General features: G+C 34.6%; 2 protein-coding genes across 2 annotated transcripts; both read right to left on the reverse strand.

Annotated features, from left to right (window-relative positions):
* Positions 1-151: 151 nt before the first annotated feature.
* On the reverse strand, positions 152-8,464 carry LOC123224861 (probable LRR receptor-like serine/threonine-protein kinase At1g06840). Its single transcript, XM_044648606.1, has 22 exons — positions 8,195-8,464; positions 7,967-8,105; positions 7,766-7,868; positions 6,928-7,081; positions 6,731-6,802; positions 6,543-6,614; positions 6,300-6,443; positions 6,134-6,205; positions 5,934-6,005; positions 5,683-5,757; positions 4,990-5,058; positions 4,822-4,890; positions 4,650-4,721; positions 4,379-4,465; positions 4,099-4,167; positions 2,546-3,048; positions 2,282-2,440; positions 1,924-2,207; positions 1,785-1,836; positions 1,447-1,697; positions 708-842; positions 152-613 (listed from the first exon to the last, which is right to left on the reverse strand). Exons 2-22 carry the CDS (start codon positions 8,003-8,005, stop codon positions 263-265), a joined length of 2,904 nt encoding a protein of 967 aa, XP_044504541.1. The 5' UTR covers positions 8,006-8,105; positions 8,195-8,464; the 3' UTR covers positions 152-262.
* Positions 8,465-12,081: 3,617 nt separating this feature from the next.
* LOC123223805 (probable LRR receptor-like serine/threonine-protein kinase At5g37450) lies at positions 12,082-19,781 on the reverse strand. Its single transcript, XM_044647187.1, is given in 20 exon segments — positions 12,082-12,596; positions 12,693-12,827; positions 12,970-13,217; positions 13,325-13,376; positions 13,560-13,840; positions 13,927-14,082; positions 14,296-14,792; positions 14,874-14,942; positions 15,086-15,172; positions 15,331-15,402; positions 15,546-15,614; positions 15,936-16,004; positions 16,140-16,214; positions 16,342-16,413; positions 16,514-16,585; positions 16,663-16,806; positions 19,248-19,281; positions 19,284-19,318; positions 19,415-19,486; positions 19,624-19,781. Coding segments are annotated over 20 exon segments (2,757 nt in total). The 3' UTR covers positions 12,082-12,236.
* Between the last annotated feature and the right edge of the window lie 1,679 nt (positions 19,782-21,460).

Consider the following 21,460-nt stretch of genomic DNA (forward strand, 5'->3'; position numbering starts at 1 on the left):
TGACGAGTGATAGAAGTGAAGAAGAACTCGTCTTCTTTCTTTGTTGATTATCTTTCTTGCGCATGTATAAGACTGAATCCATTCTATTTTTAAAAAGATTATTAATCGAAGGATCCTTTGTGGATGACTAATTTTTCTCAGTCTTGATTCCTTGGGAGCAGGCAAGAAGTATGATTGTTTGCTTTATAAATTTTACAGGAAGTTCACATAAGGACAGCCAAAACTTCTCATTCTACAACTACTACCGCACATAGAAAACAAATTAACGAGGGGAAATAGTGGGAATGGTACCACTGACAAGATCACTGCCTGATACATTAGATGAAAAGTATTGATCTCTTGTGATGAAAGATGAGGAAGCCAAAGCTGATGCTGACTTGCTTCCCGAGTTCATGGAGGTAGACTCAGAAAACGCGGCATCAGTTTCTGGCAGCATCTTGAGTATATTTTCTAGCTCCCTCACCACATCCGACATGGCTGGCCGAAGTTCTGGCTTGTCATTGCAACAGTTGAGGGCCAAAGCTACAAACCTCTCGATGCATTCAGATGGGTAAGACCCCATTCTGTTGTCTATAATAGAGAACATCAACCCTGATTCACGAGCTACATTCACCTGGACATATGCATAGGTTTCATTTTCTTGTAAGGAAGACTTGCAACAGAGAATTGATATTGAAGAAGAAAGAGTTGTGTGTTTGAGAAAGTACCTCGCGGACAATGTTTTTGCCATGTGATATTGGCTGCATACCAGTCAAGAGCTCTAGAAGTACTACACCAAGGCTATAAACATCGCTTTTATCTGTCAACTTATGAGTTAGAAAATACTCTGGATCGAGATAGCCCTGCATGTATGTTGTCATAAAATCTGTTAACTGAGGCAGAAAAAAAATTGGCAAAGGGCTATAATAAAGTTGGATATATGATAAGAGATATTATGACAGTTTAGTTTGTTTTAGATTTAAAGTCTTTACAACTCAAAATACGTCAGGATACTAGGTTTTGTAAAAGGATGCATATAACATCCTTGACAAATTTCATATTGATGAAACACCTAAAAATGTTGGGTATATATGTAAATTCCAAAATAAGTTATGCTTTTAGGTTTCACAACCCATCTATCTGATAGTTTAAAAGTTAATATGCGATTTAATCAATTTGGAAAAATCTCAACAAAGACGTTGTATCCTAAAACGGGATGAGTGTAACACCTTAAACTCATTGACAAAACACAAAAGATATGTTTGATATGTATAAATATCTCACATTGCCTAAAGAATGTGAAGAAGTAGATTGGTTAAATGACTTGTGAACTCTGAAACTATCAAAATGCAAAATTGTGATGAATTTAGTGTTTAAAGTGGATAATATCTGGACAATGTATTAGACTATTTAACCAAGAGGATCCTTGAAAATGTGAATGAACAATGGTAACATATTCGAACTTACTGGTGTTCCCTTAACAATTGTGGAAACATGAGTTGGCATGGTTCCTTCGTCATCTAGGACTGGAGCCAGCCTTGAGAGTCCAAAATCAGCGACTTTAGCAATAAACCTGGAGTCCAGAAGAATGTTGCTGGCTTTGATATCTCGGTGGAACACAGGCGGGTTTGCTTCAGTATGGAGGTAAAGAATCCCCTTAGCCGAATCTAATGCGATGCAGACCCTCATACTGAAATTGAGGCATGCTTTAGCTTTACCTGCATTTGTCATTCACCATCAAATTTTGAGCCAGGAAAATGCAAACAGGAGGGATTAAGAATCACAGATCCTGAAAATTTTCATACTAGAAAGCCAGTCTCTCAAGGTGCCATTAGGCATGAACTCATATACCAGCATCTGCACAGGTAGCAAGAACATAAGCAGATAGTTCATTTTATGTGATTGAACCATAATTCAGATGTCTTGGGATCTACAAGAACATACCTGCTCCTCTTGTTCATCACAGTAGCCCAACAAAGAAACCAGGTTCCTGTGATGCAACCTTGACAACAATTTTATCTCAGTCAAGAATTCTTTCTGACCCTGTAAAGATCCTTCTTCTGCACGCTTTATGGCGACGATTGTGTTGTCAGATAAAATGCCTCTATAGACCTTTCCATAGCCCCCTTGGCCAACTTCAGTTGAGCGGTTGAAGTTGTCAGTTGCTGATGCTAATTCTTTGAACTTGAAGGACTTCACTCCATCAATTTTCATTGAGACCTTTGTGGCTGCAAAGCATGATAAAATTCACATCTTTAACTTTTCAGAGATCAATCAGAGGTATTTGTATTAGAAAACTCACACAAGCGTCTTCTTGACATTGAGTGTTGATTTCTAGTGTGTCTTCTTGTCACCAGGAATGTAACAGTTGCGGTTGTTGCCACAGCACCAGCAATGGCTCCAACTACAATTGCTGCCAAAAGGCCTTTACTGATACCTGTCCTTTGAGTTTCAGGAATTACTGTAGCAGATATGCAATAGTAAGTACAAATCAAGATAGCATTTTTATTACAACATGTAGTAAGACAATGAAATATAAACAGAAATGGCTGGCTTAGATACATACTACTGGAATAAGGTCCCAGGAGAGTGAAGTTGAGCAGTTCATATGGTCCAAATAAGTCATCACCAGGAAATCTCCAGGATGTAAATATGCCTTCAATTCGCTGCACCTCACTTGTATTAAACGTACTAGAGTTGGCATGAGGAAACAACTTCAAATACATCTGTAGACGAGGTCCTTTCTCCCAAGCATATGAATCAATTGATAGTTGATAAAGGTCCAAGTGGAGAGAAATAGTCATATATGCTTCAAAAATGCTTGAGTATGGAGGGAAATAAGAGAAACTAGGACTTTTCAGCCGGTATCCAATTCTCAGAGGTGCTGCACAGGTACATAAATCACCAGATGCTGGGACGTATTCATAGAAATTATCCGTGGGACATGCTTGAATAGGGCATCTTGAATTGGTGGATTTTGTAACTGTCCCATCATCTTTTGCTTCAGAATCACAGAATTGGCCTATGCTTGGTATGCTTGCATTTGTGCAGATGGGATTGCCACCAAGCCTGAAAATAAACTGATAAAATGATAAGAAATGAACAGAAAAATTAAAGGACCAATATGAAGATGAGATTTTCCATTATTGAAGTATTTGTATTTTTCACACTGACCAGAATAACTGGAAAAGAAAGTAGAAGATCAAACAGTAAAAGCATAAAAATCAATAATCAAATACACTGGAGATTTTCTCTATGTATTTGCATACCATTTCTAGGACATCCTACATCAATTTACATCATTACAAATCTTTAATTCTGCATATCAGTTTCATGAGACATTGAATAAAAGAAACCATACAGGACTTTGACAAATAATGGCATGGCTCATCGTTTGCTACAGGAAAGTAAAAGCTCACAGCTATTTCAAACACTAGAGAAGCTAGATGTATCATTTGCGGAGAGATATGCTTGCAGGGTTTTCCTATAGCAGGTCATTGTAACCAGAAAATCTAGCCACTATCCAAAGGCTTAAGTATATAAATTTATCTTTTAAGCAGATTTTATAATTAATTATCAGTAGACAAACTGGTTCCTTGAGTTTCATATGTACTATCTGTTAGGACCTAGGGTTTTGGGACACGACCTAATTCTAGATAGTAGGGCATATTGTATAAAGGGTGGTTAGGGTTGTAAAAAAGGGAAGAAACAAAAATAGAGCTTTGGGCAGCTTAGATTACAGGCGGCCTTTTAGGCTGATTTGGGAGGCCCCGACATCTCGAATTTCTGGTTTATCCATTTATTGTATATATCGAACCCCCTTTATCAACAAAATAGTCATTTCCTTTATTTCAGCTAGTGTGTTGGGGTATGTTTAATATTGATTGACTGAATGTTGGGTGGATTCCTAACACTCTGCAACAAGAATAATCCACTCAAGCCCAGAATCTTGAAATTTTCATACCATTTGTTGTCTTACAAGATGTCCAACTATGCAAAGTCCTCATTCATAGTGTAATAAGCTAGCAGAACATGTGAGGACATGCACAACTAAATAAACTGGGGAAAAAATGAATGCATTTGTAGCCAATGCGTCACTGTAATAAGAAAGTGGCATACCTTAGCGTGACATTGATTGGAGGATTTAAATCCCCTAAAATGCTTGAGAAAGAATTATTCCTCAGATCACTGCATTTTGAATATGAACAGGTATAAATGATTGGCCAGAGATATGGTTTACAGAGCCAGACTAACAAAACCAATGAAGCTCACTCCAAAAGTTGACAAGCAAGAATACTTAATTCAATTTCAGAATAATGGTTTTTTATGAGCCATTGTAAATCAGCAGGGAATCAGTGAAGCAAATAAATAATGCAAAGTTTCTTTTTTGAAATCTTACAGTGACAGTCTAGCACTTGAACTGAAGGATCTGTTCTGCCATAAGCTAGCTGGGATTGAACCATCCAAAAAATTTCTATCAAGTGACCTGAAGTAGAAGATAGTCTGAAAATCATATCCAGAGTGCATAGAAAGATCATTGACATACTAATTCACTGGAGTTTGAAGAGAATCATATTTAGACAATTCAATCATCATTAAGAAAAATGCTAATTCATAATTGTAATTCCATAGCAGGAAATGAGAAGGCATGATTAGAAGTAAAAACTCACAGTTTCTGAAGAGAAGGAAGATCTGAGAAACTTGTTGGTATGGATCCATCAAGACTGTTCTCTGATAGATCACTGCAATGGCAAAGGTAAAATTTTACTCTGACGTGCTCTCTATTTTACTTATCTATATTTTGAACAAAATAAGTGATAAGTTTGTGATGCCGTTACATACATGGTTGTCACATTATTAGAAAGCTTATTTGCTGGTATGGGTCCAGTGAGCTGATTCCTGCTAAGATCCCTGTCACACGAGTCCAGTAAAATTAAATACAAGTTGAATTTGGTAGCTACCTATAATGGAAATATTAGAAATAAAAATTTGGACAATTCTCAGACTTACAGATAGTAAAGGCTCTGAATCCTACTGAAATCAGGAACAGGTCCCTGCAAACTGCAATTTCTAAGACTTCTGCCAATTTTGAGAGAGAAAATGAAGTAGTATCAGCATAACATATTATTTTGATGTATGGAAAAATCAAAGTGAGATAACGCCTCTTCTTATAAAGTGTGCTCAACAGTACTTTGTGGCTGATACTACAGGTTTCAAACTTAATTTGCAGATAATGTTTAGTAAATCCTGATGTAGGACCAATTCATGAAATCTCTTCTGTTGGAGTTACCTTAGACGTTGCAATTGCAATATCTACATAATCAAGTTATATTATTGATTCCTCTCACATTCATAGTTTTGTAGAACGATTTGTAACACCCCTAAACAAATCCCACTTTGGCAAAGCATAAGAGAGACGCTGAGTAAGTATGAAAGTTTTACATCGCTTTAAGATGTTAAGACAAACTCATAAGCTGTCAAGATGTATTGTGTCCAAAGCGGACAATATCTTGACAATAGATTAGACTATTGGGCATGATGTTACAAAGTCCTAGCTAATATTTTCTTTCTAAATCCAAGTAACAGGTCATCTGACTAGATTTATACAGTCACCAGTTTGTCAAGGAAAATTAGATTTCATGGCCTTACAATTCACATAATTTTCCGGTTGAAGAATGTAAAACAGTAGTAAATGAAACTTACAATTTTATTAATCTGGAAAAGTTTCCATAACTGGGTGGAATTTCTGTACCACTAAAGTTGTTGCCATCAAGTTGACTGCACGGATAAAAAAAAAAGAAAAAAAGAGAGAAGAATTCCCATAAGTGTGCCTTACTATCCAAGGAGTAGAAAATTCATACCAGCAATGAAGCAGAACAATCAAGCTGATACATAACATGACTAAGATAAAGTAAAACATAAAAATTAAGGTGATATGGTGGAGAGGAACATACAGTATGTGCAACGATGGCAATTCTGAGTATTCTGGTGGGAGAGACCCAGTCAAGTCATTATTGTCCACAAGCCTGCAAGCATTGTTTAATCAACCACACATCCCATGATCAGATGACAGCTTTTAGTATAGAAAAATTGTCAGAACAAGAAAAGTTACTGCTGAAAATATATGATAAAAGTAATATCCGTATGAACTTACAAGTGAAGAAGTGTGGATAATTTGGAAAGCTCGGGTGGAAGTTGACCAACAATTGAGTTATTATTCAAGTGACTGCAATATTCAGATATATCAGCAGAGAAAATGAGTGGAAGAAAAATGATTGCCCTGCTGAATGGAACTAGCCTTGGATTGATAATCCACTTACAGGTGTTTCACTGAGCTCAGGTTAGCAAAAGATTTTGGTATTGTGCCTGAAATATTGTTCTGATCTACTTGGAGTCTATTCAAGTTTGAAAGCTTGCCTAGCTCTTCTGGTAAAGATCCTGATAATCTGTTTCCATTCAAGAGTCTACACATGCATGTACATTGAGTACATTAAACCAACATTATCACATAGCATCGTATTTGGATATACATAATTTCATAAACACCTGCATCTACAACTTACAAGAGTTCTAGTGATGATATATTCCCTATCTCCTTCGGTATGCTGCCTGTCAGATCATTCCACATGAAATCCCTGCCAGCAGACAATAAATGAAAAAGGCTTATAGCAACACTGCATTGATTAACTTGGAAGATATAAGATATAATTCAATTTTCATAAGTTATCAACTTATGAGAATTTTATCTCACAATATTTGAAGTTGTGATAGTTGTCCAAGCTCAGGTGCTAAATTTCCTGAAAGATTCATGTTCAGCAGCTGCCTGTATAAAAAATAAGGATTCAGAAGATTAATTGTCGCATCTTTAATATTCAAAGAATTGCAAAAGCAGAATATAGGCAACAAAGAGCAAAGACTAAATGAAAAAGCGGGATGGGAAGGACATACAGCTCACGAACATGCAAGTAATCATCAGTCTCATTAATTGTATCAGAACATAAGACTCCAGTCCAATTTGATAGGCATGGATCTCCCTTATTCCAGTCTGTGAGATAGTTCATAGGATCGGATAATTTTCTCTTGACTGCCACCAATGCACTGACTGGAAATTGACAATAGTGAGTAAGTTCCTGGATGCTTTCTAAAGTTATAATCCAATATAGATACCTTTATACAAATCAGAAGAAAGGAAGGATTTTTTCTTCTAATGCTAAGCCCCCTGACAGGCAGAAAAAGATGCACATAACCCAACAACTAAATTCATCTCTCCTTTCATAATTTATTATCCAAGAAATAAAATGTCAAACTCACATACACTACCTATAGCAGTATGCCATCTTCTCAGAACATAATATTGAACTTCAATAAGACACTTAACACTTTTATACATATCTTCAACCTAAAGCAAATTTAATAAACGTAAATTACTTCATTTCTCACTAGTTGCAATTTTCGTCATTGAATTTAAATATAGTGCTGTTTTCTATTTCCAAAATTTGACCTCAATAGTCACCTGCTATAGAATTTTTTTTTCTGAAACAAGATATTTCAAGAATATACAGAACATAATGAGGCACAAGACTTATTAGCATAACTTCAATCATTTTGACTGAATTTACACTGCATGATCAATTGGCAGCTGCCAAGTCTTGTATTCAAGATATATTGTGGAATTTAGTGCAGAAAAGTTGAAAAAAGAAAATTGAGGACATATCTGGGAAAAGCAATAACATATTATAAACGTATTAACAAAATACTGAACACTTAAATTTGCAGAAAGAAACACCTTCTGAAGGATCAGTAATCTGAGCAACTGCAAAGAGCACCAAGTAACCACACGAGGCCGCATAAACAAATCCACAAAAGCTTATCCTCATCATCTTGATAATCTACATAAACAAGTGACCAAAAAGCAGAAACCCCAAATACTCAATGATAATTTGGCAGCAACAGAAAATTTACTCCCAACAAGAGAATGAGCGTGTACACTATAAATCCCAGAAGAAAATTTAGCTGTAAGAAGCATGTTAAAAGGGGAAAATGAACAATCAACTCAAGTTATGTCAGAATGCTAAGTCTTGTAGAATTGCTTAGCTATATCATTAGTCTACTTTTCTTCTTCCTTACTGCAAAATAAAAACAATTCTGGCAAAAAATGAATCAATGAAACCAAAAAGCAAGAAATGATCTTAAAGCCCTCGAAGATAATATCTACCTGGAGAAAAAGACAAGGGAAATATATCTGAATCCGAAACCTTGGAGCTTGATTCGAAAACTCAATCAAATGAAATCATGGTGTCCTCTGGAAGTTCAAAGATAAAGCAAATCAACAACCAAGCGGAAAAAAGTTTCGGATAAAATGTAGTTGCCCTGTATGCCACAGTAGACTTTTCTAAATAAGGAAAAAATTGGATTTCTTGTGAAACCCCAAAAGATATTAAAGCTCTCCATTTTCTTCATATAAAAATGTGACAGGCAATAAAATAAGCAACAGGTTGACCGTTTTGTTTTCATTTTCATGGGACAAAGGAGAAGCATTTACTACGCTTTTATTACTGCTTAAATGAATATGGACACTCTGGACGTGTCGCGCGTGCTCTGAACGTGAAGGATGAGAGGATCGTACTTTGATTATTCTTCACATTAGATGTAAAAGTACAAATATTGGGGCCACGTGGGGAGACAATTGGAACCACATTAGTCTTCCTGGCGGTCTTATTATTCAACCATGATTAGCACTCAAGTGATCCAGGTTGCATTGTTTTTAACGGAATTTCAATCCAAAAGACTTATTCCCAGGTTATCGGGAAAACTCAAATATTTATCTCTTTATTTTTTAAAATTTAAACATCTATTTATAAATAAATTTTTATTAAATATTTTACTTAAAATTATTGTGAAATTATTATTTATTTAAAACTTTAAGAAATTAAAGTTTTATCGTATTTTCTTTTTTATATTTAAAAATTTTATAATTTTTTTCTAAACTCAAAGTTTAAAAAGTGACAAATATCTCACAGACTATGTTCCTCTTCTCTTTGATGACGGATCGCCATCTTCAACTATCGATTGTCTTCCCTCTAGCCTTATCTCTCTCCAAGTGTTTCTCCATTCTCTTTATGACTATCTTCGATTGAGACGAAGACGAAAGATCTTCGTTTGTCTTTGTCTTTTTCGTGTTAATCGGAGAGGGAAGGAAGAGAGACCAAAGGGAGGGAGGACGATCAATGGCTGAAAATGGTGAATCAACACCGAAGAGAAGTGGAAAAAAACTCTATGAAAGGTATTTATCACTTTTCAAATTTTGGATTAGAGAAAAATTGTAAGTTTTTTAAACCTGGAGAGAAAAATATAATAAAATTTTAGTTTTTAAAATTTTTTTAATAAATAACGGTTTTACCTTTAACCCTACCTAAAATTTTTAATAAAAATTTTTGTTATGAGTAGACGTATAAATTTTTGAAAATTAAAGAGTATGACTTTGAGTTTTTACTACACATTGGGTGGGAATAAGTCTTTTGGCCTATGCAAAAATTGTCAAAATGGAAAAAATGATCGGAGGCACCTGTTCACATTTGGTTCTCCGTGATCATATTTTGAGTGAAACAAGATTGTACAAAGTTCAGAAGCAAATTTGTGCCGATTGGAGTTGTTACAATGGACTAAATCTTCTGGGTCAAACTTAACTTGTTATATATAAAGCAAAAATAAAGAATTAAGATTGAGAATAAAAAACTTTTTACATAAAATATCATACCACATTACTTAATTGTATATTATTATCTCACTTATACGTGTAACTTAATATAATTTATTTATATATATAATTTTATTTATATTAAAATCTGCTATGATGTAAGCATCGATGAAAAAAGTAATCAACCTTACACAAAACACACAATAAAAAAACATTTCGTTGAAATTAATCAAGCAAGCAACGTATTATGATTACCCATGCCGCTTTCATATAAAAAAAATAATAATAATAATAAAAGAGAGTAAATTTTAATAGGTTTCGTGATATCATTCTTGTCCTTTATTCTTACAGAAACACGTATCATTATCTCATATTTTTACAAGATAATGATGATAAATAAAATAAACTAATGTTTAAAGTCAATGCATTCGAATCTACGTTACCTTTATATAATTACATAAATAACACTTCATAAATAATAAAATTTTTTAAATAACAGTCAAACCCCGTTAAGAGAACATTACGGTGATGGTGAGATAATCCCTTACATACCTCTCTTGATTAGTGCAAAGTTGTGCATAAATAGTGTGAAAGGAAATAATTCACTTACTAGCTGGAATGACACATGTTTAGACGTTGTAATTATCTTAGATCAGGATTAAGAAGACGGATATTTATAAATTTAAAGTTTTGATATTGAAATGAAGACTTTGCGAAACTGATGTTACAGATTGATGGGATTTTTTCAATGGGTGAAAAAGAAGGATAACTAGGACTTGTTCTTGAAGTGCCTTGTACGAATCCACTTGCAGGTATTTTGATATAAATTGACAGATTTCTTTCATAATTTATGCATATCCATCAATTTTATAAGCGCCCAGTTGGCCAGTTCTTAATTACTCCTGCTCTTGTTGCACATAAAGTCAAGTCTGCCGATTTCATTGGGACTCCAATGGCCATTTATGGCGTCAGCTTCTGGGAACTCTTGCTGAAAATACTTGGTGGAGTTGGTGCCATTCTATGAATGAATGATTTCGTCAATTTACAGGAATCACATTGCGTTGTTGGACCGACAGAGAATACAGGATCAAAGACAAACCACTGTGTTATTTAGTTCCTGCCTCATATCTGTCGGCTGTTTAAAAAGCTGAAAGATAATAAAAATAATTATTCAAACTTAATCACTGGGGATTTAGAATTTATAGCAATCAAAGGCCAAAGGACTATTTCCCACCCAAACTATGCTCAATTCTCAAAATCTCCCTGTTAACTTTGAAAATATCATTTACCCACCTATGACCGTTTAAATTTGTTAATTTTAAGGGTAAAATCATCATTTTATATTTAATATTAAAAATAAACTTAAATATGATTTCATTTCCCCCCTTAAATTTAAAAAACTAACTTTTCTCCCCTAAATCAAGTTTGAAAAAATCACATTGCCCCCCTAGGATTTAGTTTCAAAACGCGTTCAGTTTCTCCGATGCCATTGCCGGTCATCTCTCCCTCCCGACGGTTTCCCTTCCTCCGACGGCCGGCCTCAACTCCATCCCAACCCATCCGACGACGAGAGACGTTGTCTAGGAAGACGATTTCTCTTCCTAGACGACGTCTCTTGTCGCCGGATGGGTTAGGGTGGAGTTGAGGTGGGCCGTCGGAGGAAGGGAAACCGTTGGGAGGGAGAGACGGCCGGCGATGACACCGGAGAAACTGAACGCATTTTGAAACTAAACCTTAGGAGGGGAAAATGCGATCTTTTTAAACTTAGCTTAGGGGATAAAATGTTAGGTTTTAAACTTTTAGGGGGGAAAATGAGATTAAATTTTTAGGGGTTAGAGTTTCGTTAAATTTAACCGACTATGGGTGGGTAAATGATATTTTCAAAGTTAACGGAGAGAACTTTGAGATTTCAACATAGTTTAGGTGGGAAATAGTCCTTTGGCTGCAATAGAATAGGTAGACCAAAGGATTTCTTGTTGAGTTGTGGAAATAAATTCAATTGGAATCAAGCAGCGCAGTTTGAACAGGTTCATTTTGAAATTCCCCAAGGAAATTTGCAAGAATAGATTTGAGATAAACAGTTTATTTAAACTCAATTTAAATCCAAAATAGTTAGTTTGATTGGTGAAGAATAATGTTGAACAAGACAATGAATTATTAGACAAAGAGGAAAAGAATTGTGAGTTTAGTTGTGACAATACTAATCAATTTTTGGATTAGAATCGAGATACAGAAATAGATCTTCAACTCAAATTTGACTCATTCAGGCCAAACTTAAATTTGAGTTTGAACTAATTCGATTTGAATGCATCTAGTAGCATCTAGATACGCAGAAGATGCGAATATTAGAATCCACCCTTACTAATTCTATTTGTTTATGTATTAAGTTCTTTACAGATGAAGAAACATACAACAGGCTCTAACAAAAAAGCATAGATATGTATGATTTACACCTTATAAACACCACGTCCAAGCTGTGCAGAGAAATTAGAGTTCACTATATTTTTGCAAAGTGATGGTAGATAGGATTAGTGAAGCCCCAAAAAGAAAATGGTGGGGATCAGCGAGGTCTGTTGGTGGGGACAACACCACTAACAAGGTGGCTTCCATCTTCAGGAAAGTCCCCAGACAGATGTGAGTTTCTTCTGGAACTGACAGATGATGCGGGAAATCCTGAGGATCCTGAGCCTGAGGAGGCTAACATATCTGAATCTGTTGGGAAGGTTTCTGATTCTGGAAGCATTGAAGATATGTTCTCTAACTCTCTCACAATTTGCAGCATTGAAGGTCGATCCTTCGTCTCGTGCTCACAACACTGGAGGGCTAATGCCATAAACCTTCTGAGGCATTCGGATGAGTATGGACCCATGCGATTGTCTATCACAGAGTAAATCCTCCCAGATTGGCATGCTGAATTCACCTGTTGTTGCAGTTAAATCATGGCATTTTCACGACGTTAACACGAATGAAGGCTTGTAGGAGAGTACTTGATCAAGTGAAAAAAATTAGGAAGTACCTCTAGAACATTGTTTCTACCATGATGATTAGGCTTCCTCCCAGTCAACAGCTCTAGAAATACAATTCCCAGGCTATAAATATCACTCTTCTCTGTCAAATGGTGAGTTAGTATGTATTGAGGGTCAAGGTATCCCTGCATTAAGAAGACATATTGGAAGTGAGTCACTCTGGAAATTTGAAGCAAGTGTTGAATATTCTATCATTTAACGGATCCATTCGAAAAAGACGACTTGGGAAATTCAAATTTCACAATTGATTTTCAATTATGTACTTACTGGCGTGCCTCTCACAGCAGTGAACACCTCACCTTCACCTCCTGCATGACTTGGAACTGGTGCAAGCTTTGAGATTCCAAAATCAGAAACTTTTGGAGTAAAACTGGAGTCCAACAATATATTGTTTGCCTTTATATCTCTGTGGATGATGGCTGGATCAGCGTCTTTGTGGAGGTAGATAATGCCCTTGGCTGAACCCAATGCAATATGCAATCTCATGGCAAAACTCATAGGGTTGCGGAATCTACCTGTCATAACACGAAAATCATTAAATTCACAACAGGATCTAGTTTGCAAGTTGCAGAACAAAATAAGTTTTTAATAGTAAAATGGGGAAAGAGATCAACGAATTTACCATATAGGAGGTCATGAACAGAACCATTAGGCATAAACTCATATACCAACATCTGCAAACACAAATACTTTTGAGTATTAGTAGTTAGAGAAACTCATTTTATGCCATTAACTGTATCTGATTTAATTCGAGACATGTTATGAGGGGTATTAAAGTTGTTCCTGATAAAATAGTATTGCTTATGGAGTGAGAGTGTTATGCATACTTTTTTTCCGAATGGCAATGCATAAAGTACCTGCTCACGTTCTTCATCACAATATCCAACCAATGAAACGAGGTTGCGATGATGTAAACGTGACAAAAATTCTATTTCAGTTAAGAATTCTCTCTCACCCTGCAGGGATCCTTGCTTTGCCCTCTTGATTGCCACAACTGTGCCATCATCCAAAATGCCTTTATAAACATTTCCATAGCCTCCTTGACCTACTAGACTAGTCTCACTAAAACCGTTGGTAGCTTTTTCAAGTTGTGTGAAACTAAATCTCTTGACACTTGCGGCTCTGATTGGAAGTTCAACTGTTAAAACAAACATCATTTATGCTTGTAAATATAAATGCAAGAGAAAGCAGCTCTCTTGATCATAGCAAACACAAAGAACTTACATGACAGTTGCCTTGAAACCTCGTGCATACGCTTTGATTTCTTTTTCCGCAAAATAAACAAAATGACCAAAGATATTGCAATGAGGCCAGCAATGCACCCGGACACAATTCCAATCACAGCAAGTAATCTCAGGTCTTTTTGATATTCAGGATTGACTGCAACAAGAAAGATTTGAGAACCTCGCCAGTTCAGGAAATTCAAACAAATTATTGAACTACCTCATTTTGCATACAATGAAAGTGAGAAATACTCTTTGTTAGATCATTGATAATAGTGATAAGTAAATAGTAATCCACAAGAACAGGCCAACCAGAAATGCAACTGGAACTACAATTTCAATTGGAAAATTTTGCAGTTTTGAGACTTACCATCTGCATAGGCTCCATTGAGTGTAAAACTGAACACTTCATATGGGCCAAAGATGTCATTCAAAGGAAGAGACCATCTAGCTATATAGTCCATAATCGCAATAAGCTCAGTCTTGCTAAATTCACTGGTATTTTGAGGAAAAATCTTGAAGCTAATACGTAGTCTGTGATCTTGTTGCCCTAAAATTGATTTGATAAATAGTGGATAACCATTCAAGACAAGATTGGAGGTGATGTACACCACAAAGTCATTGATGTATGGGCCAAAATCAGATATGCTGGGGCTTGTCAAAATTACATCAACTCCAAGGGGCAGAGCACAGAAGCAGGGAGATTCTGGGACATATTCCATATACAAACTTGCTTGGCAGGGTTGGCAGGCAGGATCAGGATTGTTATTCAAGGTTGCACTAACCTCATCACTTCCGTTATTAGATCCACAGAACTGAACTATTTGGAATTCATTTGCACTTGTACAAACAGGGTTGCCCTGAAGCCTAAGCAGTCCAAAAAATTCCAAGTGATAAGTCAAATAAACTTCTTATATGGATTTCTATTTGCAGACCACAAATACTCACCTAATGGTGACATTTGAAGGGGGATCTATAGTACTCGGAATACTTGTGAGCGAATTATTCTGGAAATACCTGCAAGTAAAACGTAGAAACAAACAAGACCTTATGAGATTTTAGGTAACTAGAATTGGAGTATTGATGTTCAACCCCTGTTCCTGATGTACTTAATCTAAAAACAAAGCAAATAAAACCATGTAACTTTTTTCTTGTCTTACAACTTAAGCGTCACATTTGCAGTAAAATCAACATTCTGCCAAATGTCTGCAGGAACGCTCCCTGTCAAATTATTGTTTTCAAGTGACCTGCAATAAATCACAAGCGAGTTTTATTAATTATTTCATATGGAAGATATAACTTTCCAGCCTTATATAAATTTCTAACCGCGTATATATTTCTAATTATTGAGGAATTCTTAAGATTTCAATAAAAAAAAAGTGACAAAAAAATGAGAGCCTCTTACAGTCTCTGGAGACGAGTAAAGCCTGAAAAATTTGAGGGGATAGGTCCAGTAAGCATATTATTGGAAAGATCACTGCAACATTGAAAACAAAACAACTTAATTTTATCATATTAATGTGAAATAACTTCATTCTAAGCTACAGCAAGGCCATTTATATATGTATATTTGGAGAAATGTAGCAAGTGTAAGGAACTTAAACATTGACAATGACATACATAGTTGTGATATTGATGCCAAGCCTATTTGTTGGTATGCTTCCGCTAAGTTGATTCGAGCTAAGATCTCTGTAACATGGAAAATGATAGAGGTCAGATAACATGAATCGAAATCTTAAGGAAGTCTTTGTTAATTTTCTAGGAGATGAATATGTAAATTCAGCAAACTTTCAAATTAATACTTGGAACCATGCACAAAAGATACATATAAATGTCAAATGGCACATATTTTAGATTATCTTTTACAAATGAAAGATATAACCATCATTTATTAAAAAAATTTATTAGCAACTTCTTTTAGACATATTGAGGGGTTACCAAAACTGGTTTTGTAAAACTCTCTAAATAATTACTTTAAGAAAAAAAAAAAAAACCTTCCATCAGACTTACAAGTAACGAAGGCTTTGTGTACTGCTAAAATCACGCATAGGTCCTTGCAAGTTGCAGTTTTTAAGACTCCTGTTGAGTTGAAAGGAAAGAATTAAGCCCAACATGGCAACATTATTGATCCTTAAATTTTTGTGTTCATCTTGCCTGCATATGCATAATTTAGCAAAATGGCAATGAAAATCCATGGGAAGGGAGAGAGATTACAGCTTCACCAGACTGGGCATGTTTTGAAAAGAATCTGGAATCTCGCCAGGTTCAAAGTTGTTGTTATCAAGTTGTCTTCAATAAGAAGGAAGATATAGGGTGATTAGCTATCCTTCAATAATGGGAGATCTACACAATTCATCAGCTGGAGACCAATTTGAGAGTTATTACACAAGAGAACTTGAAGAAAGAGTGAACTTACAAAACTTTTAGGCTTCGGAGACTTGAAATTTCTTGTGGAATATACTCTGAGAAGTTGTTGTTGTGCAACAGCCTGCAAATTTAATTTCTCAAAATATCTTTTTACTGCAAAAACAGAAAACATACTCATTCTGTAAAATTAAACAACATCAATAAAAATGAAATGAACTCACAAGTGTAAGAGTTGAGTTAATTGAGAAAGCGCTAGTGGAATCTGACCACTGAGTTGATTGTTGTCCAAATGACTGCAATTATTAAAAAAAAAAAAAAATCATGAATAATTGCTTTTTGTTAAGCATTTGGCTAGTTAGAAGGCACTTACAAGTGTTGTACACGGGTCATATTTGCAAAAGTTATGGGCAGTGGTCCAGAAATACTGTTTTTATCCAGGCTTAATATTGTCAAGTTGGAAAGATTGCCAAGATCATCTGGTAAAGGCCCCGATATTTGATTTCCCGTCAGAAGCCTGCATACAAATGAAGAATAAACTTCAAGTTGGAAAGATAGCAAGCTGATGAGGATGCATTGGATTTGATAACAACAACTTCAAGTTCGATCAAGATACATTGGATTGGACGCAATACTAATCATAAATTTACTATCATTATGGAGCTTCATACAACCTATCTAGAAAATCCTCAAGTCTACAATTAGTCATTTCAACCAAAGTGGCTCTCAAACTCCTTGTGTTAAGGCTCTAAACTCAACTAACACTACTACATGATACAACTGATTGCTACTTACCCATTCCCCCAAAATCTATCTTCAATAAATATTGTTGAGTTATCATCTGTATAACTCTTAATTCCTCTTTATTCAGTTCCGAAACAATAGTCATTTTTTTGGACTCTCATTAAGATATATAGGGATATGATTGACAATATTGAGATATTTTTGTGAATGAAAGTATGATTTAGTGAGTGAATACTAATTGTTAATATATTTTTTTGCCCACTAAATAATTTTCTTGAGTATATTTTTGCACTTACAATCTAATTCTACAGGTTGTTAGTATTTTCTTTATTTTAGAGATTTGAATTCTAATTTGATTTATCCTAATAACAGTAGAAGTCTTTTATTTTCCTTTATTATTTGATTTTCTTTATTATAATTTCAAGTTGGCTAGGTAAAACAAATCCTATTTGATAAAGGATTAGAAGCTCTCTTCTCTCTCTCTCTCTCTCTCTCTCTCTCTCTCTCTCTCTCTCTCTCTCTCTCTCTCTCTCTCTCTCTCTCTCTCTCTCTATATATATATATATATATATATATATATATATATATAATGTCTTTTCATTTTTAAGTAATAAACAATAAGATTATAATTTAAAGATTTTTGTGAATTTAGAGATTGATTCCTTTAAATTAATCAAATATTTAACATTTTCTCGATTCTCCTTTCAATTTTCCCAATTTCCCTCAATAAAATCATAAAGTCTTACAAGTCGATAGTGTTTTATCAAAGGTGTACTAGCGGATTTACACCCTAATTTCACAATCTTTATTAATAAGTTAAGTGCTTTCTTTTTTTTACATAGATGTAAGCCCCTAATTGTTTCATGCCACCTCCATACCAAGAAAGTATGAAATGATTCTTAAGTTTTTTACTTTAATTTTGTTTTTAAGTATTTTTTAAAATTATCAATTTTGTGAGCGCCAATTCATGTTATGATAATTTCACCCACCTAATTAATCAACATAGATACTTTACCATCATGTCAATGTATAGTGAGTTTGCCCTTAATTATACTCTAAAAAGAAAATAATGAATTTTCAAATCATGGGTGGATGAAAGAGGAATTGTTTGTCTCTAAACCTAGAAAAAATATGATTAAATTTTGAATTTTTTTAAATATCTTTACTAAATAATAATTTTACTCTTTATAAATAATTAGGTTTTTAAACCTAACGAATAAGAAATTTCAAAAACACAAATCCTAGGGTGGGGAAAAGCCCTTTGTTTGGCCTTTTGAAATTCGTTAAAATGGGTGAAATAATTAGTTCAGATTTTTCGGTAAATCTGATGAGATTTGAAACTTCAAACTCTAGATCAGCAACTTTCGGTGACTTATGACAATAGATTGGTGGCTTTCGGTGGCTTCGGACTATAGATCGACAACTTTCAACCTTTTCTGGCAAGATCTAAATACTTTTCCGATGAGATCTAAGGTTTTTAGAGGCGTCTGTGCTTTTCTGGCTGCTGATGTGGCTACTTCTGTGATCATTCAAAAGAACTTCAACAATGTTTGAGGTCTATAATATTTTTCAGTAGGATTTTGGCAATATTCTAGTTGAATTTTGACAATGTTTCGACATATTACACTATTTTCTCCTCTAAGAATGTTAAAAAAAATTAGATACTATGCTTTGTTACCTAAGGATGGATACAACACGAGTTGAGTCAAAGTTCAGGTTGATTGAAAAATTGGGCGACTTAAGTTGGATTTGAGTATGTTAAGTCAGTTAAAGGTAGTTTGAATTTGGGTTAATCCCTAAGTTTGAAGTTTGAAGCTTGTGTTGAGTTCATAGCTTGAATCCATGACTCAGATTTGTAAGTTGAGTTTGAGACTTATTAATAAAACGAAATTGTTTTACTCAATGATGTGTATAATAACGTTATTTTAACAATTGTTTGACATAAATCGAATTGAGTCATAAGTCAAGCTCACTCTGAATTAAGCCAATGTTTGGCTCACGATTTAGAACGAACTAAACTCACTCTAACTTGAGTTCAGCTTAGTTTCAAAAACGAATCGACCCTTTGGGCTCAAGTTTTATCTAGATGAATTCGATCCAAGTCAAATCAAATTAAGCTAAGTTGGCTTGAAGACTAGGCCAACTCAGTTGCAGTCCAACCCTACAGGTACCATGACACAAGAATTGAAAGAGATTGATGAATTCTTAACTTACAAGAGCTGCAAATTAGTCAGATTGCCCATCTCCGGGGTATGCTCTCAGTTAGATTGTTCCACATAAAATTCCTGGATAGAAGTTTACAAGCATCGTAATGAATTGGATGAAGACTAATGACAAGACAAGATATACATGAAGATAATGCACAGAATAGCATGTCTCACAATATGGCCATTTGAGAAAACCGCCCAAGCTCCGGAGCTAGTTTCCCAGAAAGATTCATATTCAGCAACCGCCTGCATCGAGGGAGAAACCAAGAAAAGGAAAAAACCCGAAAATGTATCAGTCTAAAACTATCCATTGAAGTGTTGAGCATATAAATCTACAGACTACAAATAGCTGTATGCATAAATCGTCACATATATCAACTTACAGTTCGTAGACATGGAAATAGCCATCATTATGATCCATTTGGCAGATTACACCAGTCCAACTTGATGTACATGGATCAGTCTTATCCCAATTATTAAGACGATTCCCTGTATCGTTGAGTGCTTGGCGGACACCTTGCAGAGCTTCAACTGTATGCATAGTTAAGGACAGACGTTATACTTTTCATAGAGATTAAGAATTAAACCCAAGTTTTGAGTTTTGGTGAATAAAATCACAGAGAAACCAACCTTCCACCGGATCAGTTTTATCAGCAGAAGCAAGTAACAGAAAGCGACATGAACATAGAACAAGTATGATCCCAATTAGATAAAATCTCCACCTTGCCATCTATCTATGAAACAGAAATTTAGCAGCTGAAAACTAAAATCTGAGGTGGAATATATGGGGTGAGCATAGAATGGAAGAAGATTTGTGTCAGGAAATTATAATTTTCAACTAAAAAGCAAACGGATTCGTTAAGTTGGGACTGAGTCTTGGTCGACTTTATCTTTGGCGTAACTGAGCAGGCGCCAAATTCCAAGTTCTTTCAGGATTTAAAAAAGGAAAATTGAAATTTTTAGTTTTTTTTTTACCGTGTATACATATATGCTACTCATTCTAAAGCTTAAACAAATATACCATAACAGTAATCTACTTTCTTAAAATACCCCTCTTTAATCTTTCATATATAAATTCTCTCTTTCTTTGCAACTTTCTCTCTTAACTGATAAATTCATTATAATAGATTCAATTTGGACATAAGGGAGTGAAAGACGAAAATGAAATAAATACGGTATATTGAAAATGAAAAAGAAAAAGTTAAGTTTTCTTTATAAATAATTGAAAATGAAATAAATATGGTATATTCATGTTTAACTAAAAAAAAGACTTTAGTTGTATAATTTTGCTTCAATTGAAAAAAAACTTCAATTTTTTTTATTTAATTAAAAAAAACTGAAAAAAAAAAAAGTTAAAATGGGTTGGCAAGCCAACCCTTCAATTAAAAAGGTTGGCGGCCAACCTTTTAAAAATAAAAAGAAGGGTTGGCGTGGCGTCCAACCCTTACAAAATAATAAAGGGTTGACAGATGCAACCTTTTAAAATAAAAAGGGTTGACGTCAACGCCAACTCTTTTTAATTTTCCCCAACCCCTTAAATTTTGTCTCCCAACCTTTTATTTTTACCACCAACCCCTTATTTTTACGCCAACCCCCCCATTCTAAATCTTTCCAGTCAAAATCAATTTTTTGACCATTTTTTCAATTTTAAAATTATTGCACTAATAATTCCCTGTAAGTCAATTTATTCCCTGCAAGATTCTTCTGCAATAAAAATTATTCTCTCATACTTCTGCAAATTTTCCCTGCAAGATTCTACAATTCATTTTTGCTTTGATTCTTCAGATATATATGTTGATGTATTCTTTGCATATTCAACACTAAGTACACATAAATATAAATTTTGTTTCAAATATTGATACTAAATATTTATACATTTTCTCTCTTTACAATGCATTAAAAGTAAGTAATACTGAAAATTTAGTTTTGGTTTCTCAAAGTTGAAGATAAGGGTAATTTAGGTATCCTATCCTATAAAGTGGTAAAAATATTTAAAGTGTAAAAAGTGTGGTATAAATATATACATGACCCTAAATGAGGGTAAAAATTTCAATTTCCCTTTTAAAAAAGCCCTTTTAATTATTTATGTAGCTTTAAACTCACCAAAGATGCATCAACAATCATTCTCGTCTTCTACTCTTACGGAAACACGTATCATTATCTCATATTTTTACAAGATAATGATAATAAATAAAGTAAACTAATGTTTAGAGTTAATAC

This window comes from Mangifera indica, chromosome 1 (genome assembly GCF_011075055.1).
Source record: "Mangifera indica cultivar Alphonso chromosome 1, CATAS_Mindica_2.1, whole genome shotgun sequence".
Taxonomy (NCBI): Eukaryota; Viridiplantae; Streptophyta; class Magnoliopsida; order Sapindales; family Anacardiaceae; genus Mangifera; species Mangifera indica.